Source organism: Melanotaenia boesemani, chromosome 14, assembly GCF_017639745.1.
Source record: "Melanotaenia boesemani isolate fMelBoe1 chromosome 14, fMelBoe1.pri, whole genome shotgun sequence".
NCBI lineage: Eukaryota > Metazoa > Chordata > Actinopteri > Atheriniformes > Melanotaeniidae > Melanotaenia > Melanotaenia boesemani.
Window position 1 is genome coordinate 7099232 of NC_055695.1, and position 23581 is coordinate 7122812.

At 36.0% G+C, this 23581-nt stretch overlaps 4 protein-coding genes across 13 annotated transcripts in view; 1 reads left to right on the plus strand and 3 right to left on the minus strand.

The window, feature by feature from the left end:
• The window catches only part of LOC121652538 (complement factor H-like), a 4781-nt gene extending 327 nt beyond the window's left edge, over positions 1–4454 (minus strand). Inside the window, exons 1-4 of the mRNA XM_042005347.1 lie at positions 4297–4454; positions 3774–3962; positions 2102–2290; positions 946–1122 (exon numbers count right to left, since the gene is read on the minus strand). Of these exons, the coding sequence (XP_041861281.1) occupies positions 946–1122; positions 2102–2290; positions 3774–3962; positions 4297–4369 (628 nt within the window). The 5' untranslated portion in view covers positions 4370–4454. The remainder of the gene's footprint in view (positions 1–945; positions 1123–2101; positions 2291–3773; positions 3963–4296) is intronic.
• The window catches only part of LOC121652535 (complement factor H-like), a 126910-nt gene that overhangs the window by 41566 nt on the left and 61763 nt on the right, over positions 1–23581 (plus strand). The gene's annotated exons all lie outside the window — the stretch shown is intronic.
• LOC121652536 (coagulation factor XIII B chain-like) overlaps positions 7820–23581 on the minus strand; it is a 94138-nt gene continuing 78376 nt past the window's right edge. For 6 of the 10 annotated variants that reach the window (XM_042005343.1, XM_042005340.1, XM_042005337.1 and 3 more), the window contains 3 exons: positions 18539–18703; positions 9128–9304; positions 7820–8118 (listed from right to left, as the gene is read on the minus strand). In XM_042005343.1, the coding sequence (XP_041861277.1) occupies positions 7916–8118; positions 9128–9304; positions 18539–18703 (545 nt within the window). In that variant the 3' untranslated portion in view covers positions 7820–7915. Of the gene's footprint in view, positions 8119–9127; positions 9305–16411; positions 16771–16819; positions 16826–17827; positions 18005–18538; positions 18704–23581 lie in introns of those variants that run through there. The other 4 variants (XM_042005335.1, XM_042005345.1, XM_042005336.1 and 1 more) reach the window with 4 other exon arrangements.
• Positions 10778–12744, minus strand: LOC121652542 (E-selectin-like). The gene is made up of 3 exons (XM_042005352.1): positions 12612–12744; positions 12086–12274; positions 10778–10995 (listed from the first exon to the last, which is right to left on the minus strand). The coding sequence occupies exons 1-3, from the start codon at positions 12679–12681 to the stop codon at positions 10793–10795; spliced, it is 462 nt and encodes a 153-aa protein (XP_041861286.1). The 5' UTR covers positions 12682–12744; the 3' UTR covers positions 10778–10792.

Here is a 23581-nt window from a genome sequence, read left to right on the forward strand (position 1 = left end):
TTTGTCAGTAAGAAATATGACAAAAATCAGAATAAATGACAGAAACAATAATGTACATGAACTTTTGTGAAAATGAAACAAATTGTTATTAACTATATATTACATGTTATATACAGTAATATTAACATATTCTATTCAAATTTTAAACCTTTAGAGCTTGATGTAGATATTGTAACTGAGAAATAGATTACTGCTTTGTATAAACCGTTTGTCTCACACATTAATCCTGTTTAGATGGATGAAGAATTTACTTAGACAACATATAAGATTTACTGTGGCATCTACTTTGGATTCTCCTTCGTTTGCTAACAAGACCAATGTTTGCCACTGCTTCCTTAAGGGTTTTAGGTCTTAACAGGTAAATACAGAACTGTATGATGACCATCCAGAATTTTAACCTGAAAATTATTGCAGTCTTCTGACAGTTTTCTTAAATGTTTTAACCATGTGGCCAGTCTTTCACAGAATAACACACCCCATCTTTACTTAAAGACTCAGCCTCCTTGGGATGCTCTTTTCATGTCTAATCATGTTATTGATCTGTTCCTAATAAGCCTGATGAGTTGTAAAATGTCTTACTAAATTATAATTGATTTACTTTTTGCATAAAATTGTAATGTGATTAAAAGCAGGATCATTATGCAATATTTTCTTTTATTGGGTATGATTTGGCAATTTTATTGTCTTCAGTGATCTTCAATATTTTAGCAACATTTCTAAAACATTTATAAAGTACAAGTTCTACTGTTGTGTGTCATCAAATATGATCCTCTTTATAAGCTGTGTATTTAAAAGATAATATGATGATAATATGGAGCTGTCTTTTACTCCTAATATATTTTTTCTGAAACAGAAGTAAAATGGAGCATTGCGAACAAAGATTAATTCTACCAACATAGAATTCTCCCAGAATGAAATATTTGACATGTTTTAACTGCAACTTACTGAGACATCTCATCTCTCCAGTCCAGATACCATTCTTGCATGTTTTGTACGGCCCACCCTCCATTTTGTAGTATTGCTGACATCTGAATTCAACTCTCTCGTTATGTGAAAAATGACTTCTGCTTTCCAAGAAGTCTCCATATTCAAGGACCGGTGGTCCCGAACAACTTGAAGTACCTACAAAAATGTGGGTAATCGGAGAGAAAATAAAGCTCAAGATGTTATGTTGTCCCAATTATCACATTTCCACCCAGAGTCTAAATCTTAGACGTCAATCCCCAGTTTCACTCGACACTTTGTTTTCAAAACGAGATGTCGGCTCTCTCTGTCTCTGTTACAGGCATGTTTGAATAAAACACCAACAACAGGAAGGAAAAAGACTGAATGAATGCTGCTTGAGAATGAATTACAAAACAAACAAACAAACAAAAACAAACAAATAAACAAAAACAAACAAATAAACAAACTGTTGATTACAGATTTTTTTCTTCTTTTTATCCATCAGAAATGTGCACATTTCTGGTCTTTCAACAATTATTTGTTTTTCTGCAATTTCATAAAATCCAAGAAGACAAGTGAAAATTAATTACTTGAAGGAAGAAGAAGAAATTTGGCTAGAAACTAAACAATGGAGCAACAATAAACTTATGAAGTCTTAGTGTTGCTGTTTGTACTTTTGTGTCCAAAACTAATACAGTTTTCACCAGAATATGTTAAGTATGAGCAGTATAGAGGTAGCGAGATATCTAACATTGTGATGACTCACTTTTAAGAACATGTTGATTATGAGATTGATCTAAAAGTGCAAAATAAAGTCTTGTTGCCCTTTTCTTTAAATATCTTACATTCTTCTGGGGAGAAATAACAGCATTTTGCAACGTTACCATGGTTCCTCTTCTCTATTAGTGCACAGCTGAACTGGGTGTGAAGATAGTTAGCAGCTATGAGCAAAGTAAAGGTGGAAATTATTTTAACCAGTAATCTTCCCGCTACAATGAAGAGACCAAGTATGGAGAGGGTACACTCAAACTGGTAACAAAGTTATGGATTATGTAGAGCTTGAATTTTTCTGTATATAAAGTTGATCTAAAAGTTTGATGGAAAGGCACTCTAAATCATGTTGAATCAACGTAACCTCCAGTTTAGGTCAACGTACCAGAGCAGGTTGGGACGGGGGAATTCCACTGTCCAGTTCGCAAGCACTCAATTTCTCTCGAGCCTCTCAGCTCGCTCTCCTCATTGCACTGGAAGCGTAATTTATGTCCAGGTTGGATTGGTTGATTCAGCAGTGGCAAACCAGAAACAAAGAGACGAGGGTCCATCACGCCAACTTCACAAGTGGGATCTTTAAAAAAAAAACAAAAAAAAAAAAACAAAATAAATAAAAACAGATCAAACAGATTTTTCTTTTTCTTTAAAGGTTAAAAATAGCTTTGTGTGTTTAGATACTCATTATAAAAATGCAATCAGCAGCTTCAGTCGTGGTTTGTGAGTTTCCAGTCTTTGATTCTCCAGTGTTGTTGTTTAGCATCAATTTATTTATCTTTTAACTGGGATTGTAGATTCAGACTCCACTTATTTGACAGCTAATAAATGACATGACTAGAATTATACTGAGTTTACACACAGGTATTCAAATGAATATCTCTGTTTACATTTGTATATTTTTTCTTTCTTTTATCAACTTATTTCTTCTTTTTTTATTGTCATAAACATCATTTAAAAATTCACATTGTTTTTAAAATTGTAGAGCAGCCAGCACATCAGCATATTCAAACACTGGAAGAACCAATCTCTATTTTTTTTATCTCCTTCAATATCACACATATTCGTAAATATCATTACAATAATTGTTTATTAAAGGACAGAGTAAGATTATTATTTTTTTTTATTATATTATAAAAAGAAATACAGAAATATCTTCTTTATAAGACTTCAGCACACTTTGGATGAAATAAAACTCACATTTTTAAACATTTGTTTAATGTTAGACTTTGACTTATTACATAGTGCAAATCAGTACCATTTTTCTGTTGATTTGTTAATGAAACTCAATAATCTATGCCAGTGATGTCTTGAGATTTGAAATATTTTCTCTCAAGAAGAAAATGACATCTGTTTAAAATATCCCTCCATCTTATGTACCTGCTTAATCCAATTCATAGTTGCAGAGGGGCTGGAGTCTATCCCAGCAGCTATCAGGCAGCGTATAACTGTAGAGAGTATAGAGGCAACGTGCACCCTGGACATGTGACCAGTTCATCACAGGGCCCACACTGACACAGACACCCACTCACGCTCATTCTTGGGGTAAATTTAGAGTCACCAATTAACTGAACATGCATGTGTTTGAATTGTGGGAAGAAGCCACAGAACCCTGAGAGAACGTATGCATGCACAGAGAGAAAGGGTAAACTCTCTTTAGCAAGGCACCAGCTGAGATTTTAACCAGGAACCTTCCTGCTGTGAAGTGACAATGCTGCACAGCTCCATGCAACCCAAGATTGCTACTTCTGGGAGAAATAAAAGCATTTTGCAAAGTAATATTTTTGTCTTTCTGCATTCCTCTAATCTTGCAAAGTTAAATTGGATGATAAAATATTATTTAAAGGCTATGAGTAGAGCAAGAGTGGAAACAGTTTTAAGCAGTAATAACTTCTACACTCATAGACCACCAAGTATGGAGAGATAAAACACTCACTGATAACACAGTTGTGTAGAGACCGACTTCTTTTTGTTAATAAAATTTATGTAAAATCTAAATGTAGAGGCAGTCTAAAAAAGAAAGGAGGTCAGATGAACTTAGCCCCTATCATTGTTGAACATACCAGAGCAGGTTGGGAATGGGGAATTCCACTGTCCAGTTTGCAAACACTGGATTTCCTTTGAGCCTTTCAGTTTGTACTCATCACTGCAGAGAAAACGTAATTTATGTCCAGCTGTGATGGGCTGATTCTGAGGTGGTAAACCAGCCACAAAGAGATTACTGTGTATAATGCCAAATTCACATGTGGGATCTAAAGAAAAAAAAAAAGATGACTTAATGCAAAGCAATATTAGTTTTACTTGTGTTTATTTGGTGGATTTGTTTGTTAAACATAATATTTTGTTCAGTTCATTTTCTTAATTAAGATTTTTCGCAGTAAAACTCAGTTCAGCTGTAAAATTACATTTACTGCAAACATAGGAAATGACTGTAATAAACATATATACAATTGGTTTTTATATATAATAATTAACAATGTTTCAATAATTGAATAAACCCAGGAATTTAAAATAAATAATTTAAAGTCAATATTTTACATGTTTTCTCACAGCAATGTAACAACTATGCACGTGTGACTTCCATACCATTTTGTTGTAAAGACGTCTTCACATTCAGCCACAGGACAAAAAGCCAAAGACGGAGACGTAGTTTCATCATGAAAATTCAGATTTCTGAATGTTTAAAAAAACTTCCTGGGATACAATCTGTCAAGTTACTTTCTCCACGTCTGAGTTACACAGAATCCTATCTCTCAAATTTTTAGCAAGAGAAATGGACACGCCCCCCCCGAAAAAACACACACACACACACACACACATATTTGCACACACAGTTGCTGCACCGGCTAGCGTCCTTGACATGTTTATGCAAGATTAAATTCAAATAAGGTTAAAGTTCGACTTAGGCCCTGTTAACGGTTTAAGTGACTCTGCTAAAGTTGTTAATTATTTACATGTTTCATCCACACATAACCAACATTTCGGAGGTCTGAAACTGCTAATCTCATAGTTAGATTGCGTATGTGGGCGGTTTCTAGCTTCAGGCCAAAAAACTGACAACCTGTTCAGCTGGTGGCAAATTGTTGCTCTGCTGAACAATGAATTGGATAATTTGTACGTTTTGTAACTGATGTACATTTTACTGTTTTTACAAAAAGATGCTCATAATCCCTTGTGGTTGTTTCCTATTTTCTCTTCTTCTTATTGTGTTTCAGTGTCTTCACTGCATCAATCACACTGAGTGAGAAGATGCTTTGCACCAAATTTAATAGCTACTTTCCATCTGCAGTTTCTGGGCAGGTAAAAACAATAACAACTAGAAGCACTCAGAGAGTACAGGCTAAGCCATTCTAATTTTGTTTGCCAAAAATTGTGGGCATTATTATTTTGTTAGAAGCTCTCAAACTTTAAAAAGAAATAAAAGAAATAAAATAACAAGCACTGATTTCAGTCGTGGTTGGTACATCAGTTAGGGGAGTTACTGCTTGTTTCGGGTTATTGTTTACATTGCTAGTGTGGGGCTCTGTTGTTAGCACGTTCTCTCTACAACCAGTTGAGGTCATGATGTGGGTCACACCCACTGTTTACTGCTCAGGGCAAAGTAGAAAGAGAATATTAAATCCGTCTTGCATTTGTCAGCTTCAGATTATAAATCTTCAGTCTCTCTTTATAGATCACATAGTGAACCTGCAACTTTGTTTTCTGCCACCTACTTTCAGCTTTTTGACATTCTTGTTTTTCAGCTCTTACCAGCGTGGCATTTCTACATTGAGCTCTCTTTTTGGCAGTGATCACTTTCACCTTGGTGGAAGGATCACTAATGCTTGTAATTTTATCATCATCGAAATGATCCTTAACTGGAACCAAGGGAAGGTGGGGTGAGGGAGCGAATGCTTGTATAAATATTGAAGTAGTATTTTCACCAATGTAGGCAACAGTTTTTCTAATAACCTGTTCTGATAACAACATCCAACCATCACCACAACCTTGGAAATATTTAGACCTTTAGAGATGACTAGATCCAGACAGTGTCCTGTGTTTTGCATCTTTTTTCTTTTACATGCTGAGTTAGACCAAAGTTGTCATGGAAAACAATTATACAGAACCAGTTATATGGAAAAAATACCACAGAGCAGAGCACAGGGCAGCGGTTCCCAACCTGGGGTGCGAGACCCCCTAGGGGGTCCCCCAAAGAGCACATGGGGTCCCTGAGGCTTTGAACATTAGAGCCATTGTGATTAATGTCCACAAATTTTTTCTATTTTAACAAGAAAAGTGTAAGGCTGTATGTTGTCTATTCATCTTTGGCTTTATCAAAGGACAGGACTCAACCAGAATACATTATTCATGGTGTGAATCTGACTTTTGAAAGCATAAAACCAAGCATGGTTTCAGCATGGGGTGGGGCAGGGAGTCCATGGATTTTTAGTATATGGATGAAGAGGGTCCCTGAGGAAAAAAGGTTGGGAACCACTGCCATAGAGTGATTTTGGTTGTGCAAACACAATGATTTGTTTACACTTCAGTGAGAAAATAATCCCAAGTTGTGAATGAACTAGGATGTTTATATTAAGTCATTAATCCTCAATTAATCAAGTTGTTCCTAATGGGAAACTTTATTTACAGACAGCTCCCCAAACAAAAAAATTTATAACAGCAAATTATAAAAACCCCATTTACATCAACAAACAGGACTTTCCAATAAAATCACCAAATAAAATCCACTGTTAAACAAAAACAGCACACACAATATGATCCTTAAATAAAATAGCAAAAATAACTTAAGTAGTAAAAGTTTAATGTTACTCATGGCCAGAACGAGTAAGAAATGATTATGGGACAATTGATTTGAAGAAGGAGAAAACCCTTTATGTCAGTGGAGTCTGAAGTATTGTTACAATTGAAAAACATCCACTGTTACTACCTATCACTGTAATAATACATTACATCTGTGACACTGTCTTAAGATCACACAGTCCTCTTGAAGTTGTCCTTTTTTTACTAATTTTATTTTAATGTTAATGTTTTACGTTTGTCCAGGCAGCTCATGTCACTTCCAGTTAGCTCAAGTTTTTACTGCCAAAAAACAGGGTCATCACAGCAGCACAACACCCACACAATCTTGCTTAATCAATGTTTTGCCCTTTGTTACACCTAAACTCAACTTCACTGAACTGACTTAATGTTGAATGTTGAACTTTTTCTGCTGCATCAACTGGATCTATCTATCTATCTATCTATCTTTAGCTTTAGCTTATAAGGACTCCTGGTCACTCATAAATCACTGGAACGAATGTATTTTTTGATAAATCTAGTTGATTGCCATCGGAGAACCAGTGGAATGATGTCTCCTAACCCTGCAGTATCAGTGAGCTGTCAAATCTTCATACGCGAAGGCATGTCAAATGTGGAGCCTGCCGCTATTTGATGTGTTCAAATGACACTGGAATAGCTGGGGAAGTTCCCAAACCGTACGGTCAGACTGATCTTTCCTAATGGAACAGTGTTGGTGCCAGACCGAGGTCATCAACTCCAGCCACAACCTGGTCTGATGTTGCTTGTTGCAGAGGTAAATCCAGCAGGAAATTTAAAGCTCCAACCACTCCAACACCTAAATATATGTTGACTCATATTAAAATGAATGATGATGAATGTAATGCTGTCTGTCCATCCATCCATCCATAATCAAATAACAGAAAAAGACAATATTGTAAATTCAAGCTCTAAGTAATGGCAGAAAAAATACATGTAATCACATCTTAATTGAAAACAGTAGAAAAAGAAAAACAATTCTGCCCCAAAATGAACAGACCTAAAGTAAAACTCCCATTTAAAGTCATGCAGTACTGTAAATGATACTGCAGTAATTTTAGTGTTCTGAAATTACTGTAGGAAGAGAGAGAAAAAAAGAAACAACAACAAAAAAACAAAACAAAAAGGTAAAAACGGTTAGCAGTGTGAGTTGTGGCTGAGAAAAATCTGTTATTGTCTTCTAATAAATACAATTTTTGTATAAATATCTCTGTTAGTCATCCCTCTATCAATCTATTATCAAATAACATTTGTTGTGTAATGAAATTTTATTTATTAATCATGAAGAGACAAAAGATTCAGCACATATGATTTTATTAGAATGACCACACACAGCAATGAATCAGATTATGCTTTGCTGTTGGTTTTGCTGCACATTTTAATTAAGATGAAGTCACTGACGTCTCTGGCAGGTGGGCAGGGTCATCTCACCATCATTACACTGCTGACGCATTAGTACATTACCGACACTTTCAAATCCTCGTTTACAAGCGAATGTAATGTGATCACCATGTTCTGAATATAGTTTATCTAATCCTGTTCTTCTGAAATCAATGTTATTGTCATCCAAGTCATATTGACTGACAGTGCAGGGTTCTGTAAGAGAATAAAAACAAGGAGTGTTTTTGTCAGTAAGAAATATGACAAAAATCAGAATAAATGACAGAAATAATAATGTACATGAACTTTTGTGAAAATGAAACAAATTGTTATTAACTATATATTACATGTTATATACAGTAATATTAACATATTCTATTCAAATTTTAAACCTTTAGAGCTCGATGTAGATATTGTAACTGAGAAATAGATTACTGCTTTGTATAAACCGTTTGTCTTAAACATTAATCCTGTTTAGATGGATGAAGAATTTACTTAGACCACATATAAGATTTACTGTGGCATCTACTTTGGATTCTCCTTCGTTTGCTAACAAGACAAATGTTTGCCACTGCTTCTTTAAGGGTTTTAGGTCTTAACAGGTAAATACAGAACTGTATGATGACCATCCAGAATTTTAACCTGAAAATTATTGCAGTCTTCTGACAGTTTTCTTAAATGTTTTAACCATGTGGCCAGTTTTTCACAGAATAACACACCCCATCTTTACTAAGACTCAGCCTTCTTGGGATGTTCTTTTTATGTCTGAACATGTTATTGATCTGTTCCTAATAAGCCTGATTAGTTGTAAAATGTCCTACTAAATTAGTAAGTGCCATGATTTTCCAAATTTCAATTAGAATTGATTTACTTTTTGCATAAAATTGTAATGTGATTAAAAGCAGGATCATTATGTAATATTTTCTTATATTGTCTATAATTTGGCAATCATTGATTTTATTGTCTTCAGTGATCTTCAATATTTTAGCAACATTTCTAAAACATTTATAAAGTACAAGTTCTACTGTTGTGTGTCGTCAAATATGATCCTCTTTATAAGCTGTGTATTTAAAAGATAATATGATGATAATATGGAGTTGTTTTTTACTCCTAATATAATTTTTCTGAAACAGAAGTGAAATGGAGCATTGAGAACAAAGATTAATTCTACCTACATAGAATTCTCCCAGAATGAAATATTAGACATGTTTTTACTGCAACTTACTGAGACATCTCATCTCTCCAGTCCAGACACCATTCTTGCATGTTTTGTATGGTCCACCCTCCATTGTGTGGTATTGCTGACATCTGAATTCAACTCTCTCCTTATGTGCAAACTGAGTTTTGCTTGCCAAGTAGTCTCCATTATCAACGAATGGCGGATCTGAACATCCTTGTAAACCTTTAAAATGAGGAGAATGACACAGAAGATACAAGAAAATCCAACTTAAGATGTAACTGTGTTCCACTGATCACATTATCATGTATTTTTTTTTAACTTCTACAGTTTGAGATCTTAAATGTGTATTCAACTCTCTCGTTACGTGAAAAATGACTTCTGCTTTCTCCATATTCAAGGACCGGTGGTCCTGAACAACTTGAAGTACCTACAAAAATGTGGGTAATCGGAGGGAAAATAAAGCTCAAGATGTTACGTTGTCCCAATTATCACATTTCCACCCAGAGTCTAAATCTTAGACGTCAATCCCCAGTTTCACTCGACACTTTGTTTTCAAAACGGGATGTCGGCTCTCTCTGTCTCTGTTACAGGCATGTTTGAATAAAACACCAACAACAGGAAGGAAAAAGACTGAATGAATGCTGCTTGAGAATGAATTACAAAACAAACAAACAAAAACAAACAAATAAACAAACTGTTCATTACAGATTTTTTTCTTCTTTTTATCCATCTGATGTGTGCACATTTCTGGTCTTTCAACAATTATTTGTTTTTCTGCAATTTCATAAAATCCAAGAAGACAAGTGAAAATTAATTACTTGAAGGAAGAAGAAGAAATTTGGCTAGAAACTAAACAATGGAGCAACAATAAACTTATGAAGTCTTAGTGTTGCTGTTTGTACTTTTGTGTCCAAAACTAATACAGTTTTCACCAGAATATGTTAAGTATGAGCAGTATAGAGGTAGCGAGATATCCAACATATTGCGCTACGATGCGTTCTTCATCTCTTCTTTACTGGTTGGTCTGTTTGCTTTCACACTGTCAATGGCTCAGGGCTCATTTCACGTGGACCAAACAACCCTAGCATGAATACGCTCTAAATGTAGACTAGCCAGGTGTTACTGAACTGAAGCGGGTCCCTCAGGCATTACTTTTCAGCAGACTACATTGGAACTTTTACATCCCTCACCAGACATCTCCAAAACCATTCTCAGCTTCACTCATGTGACCCTTACAACTCACGAGAATTGTGTGATACAAACAAGTCTGAGCTGGAAACGACCCAAAGACTCAAAGAATGAATGACCAGTGACCAAATGACACAACAACTCACTTTTAAGAACATGTTGATTATGAGATTGATCTAAAAGTGCAAAATAAAGTCTTGTTGCCCTTTTCTTTAAATATCTTACATTCTTCTGGGGAGAAATAAAAGCATTTTGCAACGTTACCATGGTTCCTCTTCTCTATTAGTGCACAGCTGAACTGGGTGTGAAGATAGTTAGCAGCTATGAGCAAAGTAAAGGTGGAAATTATTTTAACCAGTAATCTTCCCGCTACAATGAAGAGACCAAGTATGGAGAGGGTACACTCAAACTGGTAACAAAGTTATGGATTATGTAGAGCTTGAATTTTTCTGTGTATAAAGTTGATCTAAAAGTTTGATGGAAAGGCACTCTAAATCATGTTGAATCAACGTAACCTCCAGTTTAGGTCAACATACCAGAGCAGGTTGGGACGGGAGAATTCCACTGTCCAGTTCGCAAGCATTCAATTTCTCTCGAGCCTCTCAGCTCGCTCTCCTCATTGCACTGGAAGCGTAATTTATGTCCAGGTTGGATTGGTTGATTCAGCAGTGGCAAACCAGAAACAAAGAGACGAGGGTCCATCACGCCAACTTCACAAGTGGGATCTTTAAAAAAAAAACAAAAAAAAAAAACAAAATAAATAAAAACAGATCAAACAGATTTTTCTTTTTCTTTAAAGGTTAAAAATAGCTTTGTGTGTTTAGATACTCATTATAAAAATGCAATCAGCAGCTTCAGTCGTGGTTTGTGAGTTTCCAGTCTTTGATTCTCCAGTGTTGTTGTTGAGCATCAATTTATTTATCTTTTAACTGGGATTGTAGATTCAGACTCCACTTATTTGACAGCTAATAAATGACATGACTAGAATTATACTGAGTTTACACACAGGTATTCAAATGAATATCTCTGTTTACATTTGTATATTTTTTCTTTCTTTTATCAACTTATTTTTTCTTTTTTTATTGTCATAAACATCATTTAAAAATTCACATTGTTTTTAAAATTGTAGAGCAGCCAGCACATCAGCATATTCAAACACTGGAAGAACCAATCTCTATTTTTTTTATCTCCTTCAATATCACACATATTCGTAAATATCATTACAATAATTGTTTATTAAAGGACAGAGTAAGATTATTATTTTTTTTTATTATATTATAAAAAGAAATACAGAAATATCTTCTTTATAAGACTTTAGAACACTTTGGATGAAATAAAACTCACATTTTTAAACATTTGTTTAATGTTAGACTTTGACTTATTACATAGTGCAAATCAGTACCATTTTTCTGTTGATTTGTTAATGAAACTCAATAATCTATGCCAGTGATGTCTTGAGATTTGAAATATTTTCTCTCAAGAAGAAAATGACATCTGTTTAAAATATCCCTCCATCTCATGTACCTGCTTAATCCAATTCATAGTTGCAGAGGGGCTGGAGTCTATCCCAGCAGTTATCAGGCAGCATATAACTGTAGAGAGTATAGAGGCAACGTGCACCCTGGACATGTGACCAGTTCATCACAGGGCCCACACTGACACAGACACTGACAGAGATAAAACACTCACTGATAACACAGTTGTGTAGAGACTGATTTTTTTTGTTAATAAAATTTATGTAAAATCTAAATGTAGAGGCAGTCTAAAAAAGAAAGGAGGTCAGATGAACTTAGCCCCTATCATTGTTGAACATACCAGAGCAGGTTGGGAATGGGGAATTCCACTGTCCAGTTTGCAAACACTGGATTTCCTTTGAGCCTTTCAGTTTGTACTCATCACTGCAGAGAAAACGTAATTTATGTCCAGCTGTGATGGGCTGATTCTGAGGTGGTAAACCAGCCACAAAGAGATTACTGTGTATAATGCCAAATTCACATGTGGGATCTAAAGAAAAAAAAAAGATGACTTAATGCAAAGCAATATTAGCTGTACTTGTGTTTATTTGTGGATTTGTTTGTTAAACATAATATTTTGTTCAGTTCATTTTCTTAAGGTTTCAAGATTTTTCGCAGTAAAACTCAGTTCAGCTGTAAAATGACATTTACTGCAAACATAAGAAATGACTGTAATAAACATATATACAATTGGTTTATACATATAATAATTAACAATGCTTCAATAATTAAATAAACCCAGGAATTTAAAATAAATTATTTTAAAGTCAATATTTTACATGTTTTCTCACAGCAATGTAACAACTATGCACGTGTGACTTCCATACCATTTTGTTGTAAAGACGTCTTCACATTCAGCCACAGGACAAAAAGCCAAAGACGGAGACGTAGTTTCATCTTGAAAATTCAGATTTCTGAATGTTAAAAAAAACTTCCTGGGATACAATCTGTCAAGTTACTTTCTCCACGGCTGAGTTGCACAAAATCCTGTCTCTTAAATTTTTAGCAAGAGAAATGGACACCCCCCCCCCCCCCCCCCCCCCCCCCCAAAAAAAAAAAAAAAAAAAAACACACACATATATTTGCACACACAGTTGCTGCACCGGCTTGCGTCCTTGACATGTTTATGCAAGATTAAATTCAAATACAGTTAAAGTTCGACTTAGGCCCTGTTAACGGTTTAAGTGACTCTGCTAAAGTTGTTAATTATTTACATGTTTCATCCACACATAACCAACATTTCGGAGGTCTGAAACTGCTAATCTCATAGTTAGATTGCGTATGTGGGCGGTTTCTAGCTTCAGGCCAAAAAACTGACAACCTGTTCAGCTGGTGGCAAATTGTTTCTCTGCTGAACAATGAAGTGGATAATTTGTAGGTTTTGTAACTGTTGTACATTTGACTGTTTTTACAAAAAGATGCTTATAATCCCTTGTGGTTATTTCATTTTTTCCCTTCTTTTTATTGTGTTTCAGTGTCTTCACTGCATCAGTCACACTGAGTGAGAAGATGCTTTGCACCAAATTTAATAGCTACTTTCCATCTGCAGTTTCTGGGCAGGTAAAAACAATAACAACTAGAAGCACTCAGAGAGTACAGGCTAAGCCATTCTAATTTTGTTTGCCAAAAATTGTGGGCATTATTATTTTGTTAGAAGCTCTCAAACTTTAAAAAGAAATAAAAGAAATAAAATAACAAGCACTGATTTCAGTCGTGGTTGGTACATCAGTTAGGTGAGTTACTGCTTGTTTCGGGTTATTGTTTACATTGCTAGTGTGGGGCTCTGTTGTTAGCACGTTCTCTCTACAACCAGTTGAGGCCATGATGTGGGTCACACCCACTGTTTACTGCTCAGGGCAAAGCAGAAAGAGAAAATGAAATTCGTCTTGCATTTGTCAGCTTCAGATTATAAATCTTCAGTCTCTCTTTATAGATCACATAGTGAACCTGCAACTTTGTTTTCTGCCACCTACTTTCAGCTTTTTGACATTCTTGTTTTTCAGCTCTTACCAGCGAGGCATTTCTACATTGAGCTCTCTTTTTGGCAGTGATCACTTTCACCTTGGTGGAAGGATCATTAACGCTTGTAATTTTACCATCGAAATGATCGAAAAACTCATTAACTGAAACCCAGGGAAGGTGGGGTGAGGGAGCGAAAGCTTGTATAAATATTGAAGTAGTATTTTCATCAATGTAGACAACAGTTTTTCTAATAACCTGTTCTGATAACAACATCCAACCATCACCACAACCTTGGAAATATTTAGACCTTTAGATATGACTAGATCCAGACAGTCTCCTGTGTTTTGCATTTTTTTTCTTTTACATGCTGAGTTAGACCAAATTTGTAATGGAAAACAATTATACAGAACCAGTTATATGGAAAAAAAATACCATAGAGCAGAGCACAGGGGGTCGCTGAGGCTTTGAACATTAGAGCCATTGTGATTAATGTCCACAAATTTTCCCTATTTTAACAAAAAAAAGTAAGACTGTATGTTGGGCAATTGATTTGAAGAAGGAGAAAACCCTTTGTGTCAGTGGAGTCTGAAGTATTGTTTCAATTGAAAAACATCCAGTGTTACTACCTATCACTGCAATAATACATTACATCTGTGACACTGTCTTAAGATCACACAGTCCTCTTGAAGTTGTCCTTTATTCACTAATTTTATTTTAATGTTAATGTTTTGGTAAAGTTTTTACTGCCAAAAAACAGGGTCATCAAAGCAGCACAACACCCACACAATCTTGCTTAATCAATGTTTTGCCCTTTGTTACACCTAAACTCAACTTCACTGAACTGACTTAATGTTGAATGTTGAACTTTTTTTGCTAAATCAACTGGAGGAGTTAATATATGTCTATCTATCTATCTATCTATCTATCTATCTATCTATCTATCTATCTATCTATCTATCTATCTATCTATCTATCTATCTATCTATCTATCTATCTATCTATAGCTTCCTGCTGTCGTGCGGACGCTTCCGGCGTTGTTCTCCCTTCTGCTTGCATTTTTTCTTCTTTTTTTCTTATCTTTACCAACAAGAAATTTAGGTACAAGGACTTCTGGTCACTTACAAATCACTGGAACGAATATATTTTTTGATAAATCTAGTTGATTGCCATCGGAGAACTAGTGGAATGATGTCTCTTAACCCTGCAGTATCAGTGAGCTGCACTGAGTGTGAGCAACTTTCTTGAGGATAACACAAATCTTCATACACGAAGGCATGTCGAATGTGGAGCCTCCTGCTACAGACCTGGCTGATACACTTCCTTTGATGTGTTCAAATGACACTGGAATAGCTGGGGAAGATCCCAAACCGTACGGTCAGACTGATCTCTCCTACTGGAACAGTGTTGGTGCCAGACCGAGGTCATCAACTCCAGCCACAACCTGGTCTGATGTTGTTCGTTGCAGAGGTAAATCCAGCAGGAAATTTAAAGCTCCAACCACTCCACCACCTGAAGTCTTACTGCATATTAAATATGGTATGTTGGTGTTACGGCCCCTGCTTGTCGTAGACAGCTGTGGCCGTTTGTGTTTTGATTAGGAGCTGCAGAGCGCTGCCCGGAGTGGCTAAGGCCAGCGTCTTTGTCCCCGCCCCTGTGTGACTGGCACTCCTCTGGACCAGTCAGGCTGCAGCCTACAGGGAAGCTCAGGCTGAAAAGGCTGCAGCCGAGCCAGGTCTGGAGGGGGAGAAGCCAGAATGGCTCAGGCCGCTTTCCCGCTCATGTTGTGCACCGGGTGTGTGTGTGTGTGTGTGTCTCGACTACCTCCTTTTCCACTATGGGTGCTTTAAGAGTTTAGTTGTGTGATTAAGTTTACTTTGGTGTGCTTGTTTCGGTGCTGGGCTAGGTTAGTGTTTTACTGTGTTGTGACGACGGTCACTTTAGTTTATGGGCCTGCTGTTTTTGTTTGGTTATAGTTTCCTCACCGAGTTGTGGTTGTGTCTTCGTTTGCACTCTGTGAGTGTTTGGTATAGGTTTTGGTTTGTTTCTTTCTGCAGGTCCGCTAACCCCAGCTCATCTTTACTTTGTGTTACAGGTTGTCATTCACTGTTTCACGGGAATTGTAAATAAATGTGCTTTCATTTTATCTCACCACCTGTCCTCACCGTGTTCTTTGTTACGCCCTTCCATACCCCTGAGTCGGGTCGTAACAGTTGGCTCATATTAAAATGAATGATGAATGTAATGCTATCTGTCCGTTCGTCTGTCCGTCCATCCATCCATAATCAAATAACAGAAAATGACAATATTGTAAATTCAAGCTCTAAGTAACGTCAGGAAAAATACATGTCATCACATCTTAATTGAAAACAGTAGAAAAAGAAAAACAATTCTGCCCCAAAATAAACAGACCTAAAGTAAAACTGCCATTTAAAGTCATGCAGTACTGTATATGATACTGCAGTAATTTTAGTGTTCTGAAATTACTGTAGGAAGAAAGAGAGAGAAAAAAAGAAAAAAAAAAAACAAAACAACAAAAAAACAAAACAAACCAAAAAGGTAAAAACGGTTAGCAGTGTGAGTTGTGGCTGAGAAAAATCTGTTATTGTCTTCTAATAAATACATTTTTTGTATAAATACCTCTGTTAGTCATCCCCCTTTCAAGCTATTATCAAATAACATTTGTTGTGTTATGAAATTTTATTTATTAATCATGAAGAGACAAAAGATTCAGCACATATGATTTTATTAGTATGACCACACACAGCAATGAATCAGATTATGTTTGCTGTTGGTTTTGCTGCACATTTTAATTAAGCTGAAGTCACTGACGTCTCTGGCAGGTGGGCAGGGCCATCTCACCATCATTACACCTCTGACGCATTACTACATCACCGACACGTTGAAATCCATATTTACATTTGAATGTAATGTGATCATCATGTTCTGAATATAGTTTATTTAATCCTGGTGTTTTGAAATCAATGTTATTGTCATTCAAGTTATCTTGACTGACAGTGCAGGGTTCTGCAAGAGAATAAAAACAAGGAGTGTTTTTGTCAGTAAGAAATATGACAAAAATCTGAATAAATGACAGAAATAATAATGTACATGAACTTTTGTGCTTTGTATAAACCGTTTGTCTTACACATTAATCCTGTTTAGATGGATTAAGAATTTTCTTAGACTACATATAAGATTTGCTGTTTCATCTACTTTGGATTCTCCTTCTCAATTTTTAAGAATTTTAATTTTGTTAATTCCCTCTCGGGTAAATTAAAAACTTTACAACAAAAAGTTAGAAATAGTCCATGTTTTAGGCAGTGACAGTTCTGTCATATTTCAGAAATTCTCCTGGTTTTATCAGGATGTTTGCTGACAAAGTCAATGTTTGCCACTTTAAGGGTTTTAGGTCTTAACAGGTAAATACAGAACTGTATGATGACCATCCAGAATTTTAACCTGAAAATTATTGCAGTCTTCTGACAGTTTTCTTAAATGTTTTAACCATGTGGCCAGTCTTTCACAGAATAACACACCCCATCTTTACTTAAAGACTCAGCCTCCTTGGGATGTTCTTTTCATGTCTAATCATGTTATTAATCTGTTCCTAATAAACCTGATTAGTTGTGAAATGTCCTACTAAATTATTATTAAGTGTTCCAATTAAAAATAGACTTTAAATAATTTCCAAATCATGGCATTTTAGAATTTATTTGCTTTTTACATAAAATGTAAATGTGATTAGAAACATGATCAATATGCAATATTTTCTTTTATTGTGTATGATCTTTACTCATAGATTCATTGTCCTCAGTGATCTTCAGTATTTTAGCAACATTACACATGTGAAGGTTAACTAAATATTTTTTTTTACTGTATGTTCTACTGTTTTCATCAGATATGATCCACTTTATAAGCTGTGTATTTAAAAGATAATATGATGATAATATGGAGCTGTTTTTTCTCCTAATATAATTTTTCTGAAGCAGAAGTTAAATGGAGCATTGAGAACAAAGATTAATTCTACCAACATAGAATTCTCCCAGAATGAAATATTAGACATGTTTTTACTGCAACTTACTGAGACATCTCATCTCTCCAGTCCAGTTACCATTCTTGCATGTTTTGTACGGTTCACCCTCCATTTTGTAGTATTGCTGACATCTGTATTCAACTCTCTCGTTATGTGCAAACTCAGTTTTGCTTTCCAAGTAGTCTCCATTATCAAGGAATGGCGGAGTCAAACAACCTACTAAACCTTTAAAATGAGGAGAATGACACAAAAGATACAAGAAAATCCAACTTAAGATGTAACTGTGTTCCACTGATCACATTATCATGTATTATATTTGATCTTCTACAGTTTGAGATCTTAAATGTATCTCAAGTTAACTTTCTATCGGGATCTTTTAACAACTTATTTAACTATTTTTACAACGGTTACTACAGATGACAATAAAGTACTTAACTGGGTACATTTTTAGATAAGAGGAAGAGGTTACTTTGCTGTTATAAATGACATTAACAGTGTTATTTATATCCTGACTTGCTGTGTTTTAACATGGTCACACTTAAGAATGAGTCGGAGTCTAAATAAATCTCTTACTTAGGTTTTTCTTTTCTAATAAAAAGTTTATTTTACAGGACTGCAAGGCCTAATTAAAATACACTGAATTGTTTCATACAAACCTTGGGTTAGTATAGTATAAATACAAAAAACTCAAAACTGATGAAGATATAAATAATCTAAAGCTAAAGATAATTTATCTGCTTTCAGAAATATTTTTCTTACCTTGACATTCTACAGTTTTAAACCACCTGCCATTGGTACAAGTTGCAGTGCCTTCTTTTGTACCAGCCTTGCATCTGTAGTCAAGTGTGTCTCCATCTGCAAATCTTTCTTTAGTTTGGGTTGACTTAAGTGTGATCTTGTCATCTTGTAATTTTTCACAGTATTCTGTAATAGAAAAGACACATTGTTGTCAGTCCCTGTTGAACATGTCACGTCATCATAATTAGATTTCCAAATTATTACTTGGTGTTAGAAAATGTTCACTTTTCCCAGTTAAAGAGGAAGCACCTATATGGTACATGGTTATGAGAGAATGTAATTGTATTCAATGTTGAGGGGATTAAATTTGGTACAGTGACTATAAATTGTGGGGTTAATTTCAATAGTTGTTCTTTCTGACTGTTATTAGGCTGTTCTAGACGGTATTTTAAGTACATGTAGACATTTATGTATGAAAGAAAATCCACAATATTGCTCTAACCGTAAATCAAGAAGTGGAGTTGCCTCAACTGCAACTAAAGAAAAAAGTTTTTTCTTTGTATAAAAGCATATTTTTCTTTTAATGTATTTGAGGAAGAAATTAACAACTAGAAGCACTCAGATAGCACAGACCTCTACAAAGCTATAGCGTCACTCACCCGAGAAAAACCCCAAAATGCCCAACAGCCCACCCAGTATCCCCTATATTTTTAACCTTCTGTATCACCAGATCTAGAATATCAACATATTCCAGGTCAAACAATGTTGGATTATAACATCTACCATGATATCATCTTGTAATTTTATTTTTTTTGCCAGTGGTCCTGAGCATTACCTGATGTGGTAGGAGCTGTAATGGCAAAATTATCCACATCTCCCAAAAATAATGAATCATTTAAAAAAATCCTGGATCCATTCGATGATGCGGATCACCCCAAAAATCTAATTAGTTGTTTTTGTATTTTATTTCAAATACATCCTGAAAAATCTAAATATCTTCATTATTTTTAGAGTCATGTTGCCAAAAGAAAGACTGAAAGACAAACGTTCACTGTTGAAAACATAACCTCTGCCTTGGTGGAGGTAATGAACTTTTGTAAAGCTTAGCTCTCTTAGATTCTAATATTTTTAACCAGAGGTGTGCGATACTATAAGATTTAGTATTGATCCGATACCAAGTAAATAAAGTTTTAGTATTGTTGATACCAATACTTTTTAATTGGGCATTCAAAATAAATTTGATTAATTATTGGAATTAATGCATACATTTTTAATGCATTAATGCTTAAACAATAAAGTTGGTGCCATAAAAATCTGAATTTGGCTTTATCTCAGAGAGAGAAGTAGATTTTGAGCGTGTAGGTGTTTTGTTACTGAGGTGAACTGAACCCACCAAAGACCACTTTCTCCTCCTTATTTATGAAGATTCTGATAGTTTTCAAGCCTTGTATTAAAGTACTGATGTTATCACACTAGTATCGATCAATATTGATATCAACATACAGTAGTAGCGGTTTAAAAGTTCCCCTGTTTCCATGATGGGTCCTTGACTGGTTCTTGACTGGTCCTTGACTGGTGCTTGACTGATCCTTGGCCGATCCTTCACAGGTCTGTGGGGGTAATGTAATCCCCCGCAATGACGTCGTCAGCGAGGCTCTGCCCCTAAGCAGCCCAAGTGAAAAAACAGCTGCAATCCCTCTTTTGTCCACGGGGAGGAGCAGTGATTTGATCTTGCTGCTCTCTAAACAGTTTATAATGAGCTGTGTCGCTCATTTGTTGCATTTTTGCCAACATTTAAAAAATGATTTGATTTGAAAATGGCGTCAAATAAATGTATCAAAAAAGCCGACATGTGTAGCTAATGGTGTTATGAGGCAAAGCACAACCTCCTCAAGTCGGCTAAGTGGTGAATGTCACTAGCAGCGAGCTTTCTAAACATCCCGAGGAGCGCTGCCAGCGGTCATTTGACTGCAACGTAAGTTATTCACAGTGGGGGTTGATACAGCTGCTGCATAACTGAATATTGACAAAATCATAACGTAATATCGGCAGGTAAAAATAACATAATACTGATAATGTGTAAAGCAGGGATCACAAAAGTCCGGACCCAGCCCAACCTATATTCTGAATTAGGCCTCAAAGTGCTATTATCCTAAGTAGATAAGTAAATAAATGGTTTATACTGTGAAATGAAGTGTCCCTGGATTTTATTCATAGCGATCTAGTGATAAAACGTGATAAAACGTCATACAGCTGTGTCTCAGTGGTGGGACAGCCGCCTGCCTGCTGTCTGAAGCAGGCACATGCGCAAAGGCTGGTAGGAATGACAGGAACCAGCAGCCTATCATCACACAGGGTTTGTGATCTTACAGCCAATCAGAAGCAGAGTAGGGCGGCCATTTATTACAACTCCATAGCCGTGATATACGACAGTTTGGCTGAGAAAGAGTCTCCCTGAGCGGCTCTGTGGAAGTTTAGACGTGCTAAACTGCTCGTAAATATTGATGTGTTTACTTTTCCAAACAAGTAAGCAGGTAAAACTATAGACAACAACTATATAATAAAAGTCCTAAAATACCAGGTTCAGCCGTTTAGTTTTTAATACACTATAAGCATGGTAGCGTGACTGGCGGTCATCAAAAGACCGCTGGCGACGCTTCCAGTGTTTAACACTAGAAAACCCAGAGATTTCTTACCCCTCTACCATGCCCAGAGTACAACCAAAAGGCTGCCCGGTTTGAAATTAACAATTCAATGGCCAACAATTAGCACCTTTACATTTGTAAACACAGCCATTACCTGCCGTTAGCTGTTCAAGCATACTCCTTGGGGGGAGGAGTGTGCTTGAAAAGAGCCTTGTGGACTGTGCTGTATAGTTTCACTCACCACAAAAGGTATTTGTGCTTTTGACCATTTCTCACATTTTCATGTACCCTTTATTGAGCATTGGTCATGTGAGTTTTCATCGTCATCACACTATTGTACGCCCAGCTTGCTTTCAAGTGAGAGATTATCACGTTTCTGTTTCCACAAAGGCCAAAAGGAAAGCATAATCAAGTATTTCAAATGAGAGATAATTACATTCCTTTTGACCTGGGAACAGAAAAGCAAAATCAATTTAATGTTCCTCACTTCCTAATATGGTGCAACAAGATTCACAGTCCTCAATGTTTTTAGTAAAAAAAAAAAAAAATTAAAAAACACCTTACTAACAGGGTGGAATGGAACATAACAGAGTGGAACAGAATATAACAGGGTGGAAAATATTTGTTCCCAATTCCAAATAAAAACGCTTCAATGGCCAGATGATCAGCAATGAATAAAGATATTTCTACAGTGATCCAGATTTTTTGTTTGTTGTTTTTTTTGTTTTACATTTTAGATTTTGTAAGAGATGGGTGTGTTTTAACAACAGCAGTTTTATCCGTGACTTTAATCGATAATTATTATCATTATCCAGTGTATAAAAATGTTCGTGTAAAAACGCCAAAGATAGATAAGCATGATGCTGAACTTCGTGGTCTTAGCTCCTGGTTTGGTGTGTCTTGTTCTGTTTATTATCATTCTGAAAGGTATACCAAGTTGTGGGCTGCATATATGCAGCCCACAACTTGAACAAAGGCTAAATTCCTCAACATTCGCACTTGCTCCATAAAATTACCATCTCCAAGGCTCCTCCACCACCACTTTGACTATGGATTGATAAGTAAATGAGCCGCAGTTTTGTAATTGTTGCATTGTCAAAACAGTTCTGTTAGTGTTGTCACACAAAATTCAGTAGACTAGTTGGTTCCTATGAATTTACATGTTATTACAAAAATACACAATAATAAAATAGGCAAGTGGCAAGATTAGAATAATGTTATAAGTTCTGCGCAAAGACTCCTTTTTCATTTTCCAAAACAAAACTGACATAAACAATCTTGAAAAAAATGTGCACGTAGGCTATGAGGAAAGAATGAATGCAATGAAGTAGGGACTGGTTGAATAAACACGGTTTAACTGGAAGCCTAAGCGAGCGCGTTGCAGGATGGCTCCAGATTTTATTGTCAAATGGTTCCAGGTCAACCAAGTCCGAACTGCTTAGAGCAGAGTCCTGCACGGTTCCGTTTTGCTACGCATACCTGCTCTAACCCGTTAGAATGACTCCCGAACCCGACTCGTCACCAATGTATTTATTCCATTTAAATCCGAACCAGACTGATGTTTAACCCGCGACCCGAGCCATTAACGCATCATTGCCATGCTGCACCGCTTCTTTTCCATTATTATAGCCTATTGTTGTTTTATCATTGTGTTAATCTAAAACACATAGATAGCCTATGAATGTTTATTTTAAGCTTGCTCAACATTTTTAAAACAGCTTTATATTCCTCTGACTGAACCATTTCAGAGTGAAGACTAAACCAGACCAGTGTGTTTTATTTTGCCACTGAGAGGGTATTTATAATAGGCTACTCGGAGATTGCTGTGCTTTAACAAAATGTAATCCACCTTTCCTGGCAGCAGCTGTGTTCTCCGTTCCTGGACTACAAATCCGGCGGCAGAAAACTCTGCTGCGCAAATACCAGCGTAAAATAAACTTTCATATATTTTCTCTGTGTTGTTGTAGTATATTCAGATGATAAAACAACAATATAATAAAAAAGAAGACTTGGAAGGAGGAACAGCGGTGCAGTAGGCTATGGCACACGTTAACGTTAAAAAGCACACTGCTTGTTGTAAATACTTGGTTTATGCTTTAAGAGGTAAATATTTTGGTTAACATGTTGAAGAAATATCGTTGTTTCTTTTTTCATCTCTTGCTATGCTATTGAATTTGGCAACATTAACATGGAAATTCACTGCATTAGGACCGACTAGCCTACTGAATTTCTGGTAGCATGACAACACAAACTGGACTCGTTTGACCACTCTTACCCAATGTGCAACAATCACAAAACTGGGTCACTTGTTCAGCTGCCTCATTGCGGCTCATTTACGTATCAATCCACAGTCAAAGTGGTGGTGGAGGAGCCTAAGAGATGGTAATTTTCTGGAGCAAGTGCGAATGTTGAAGAAGGC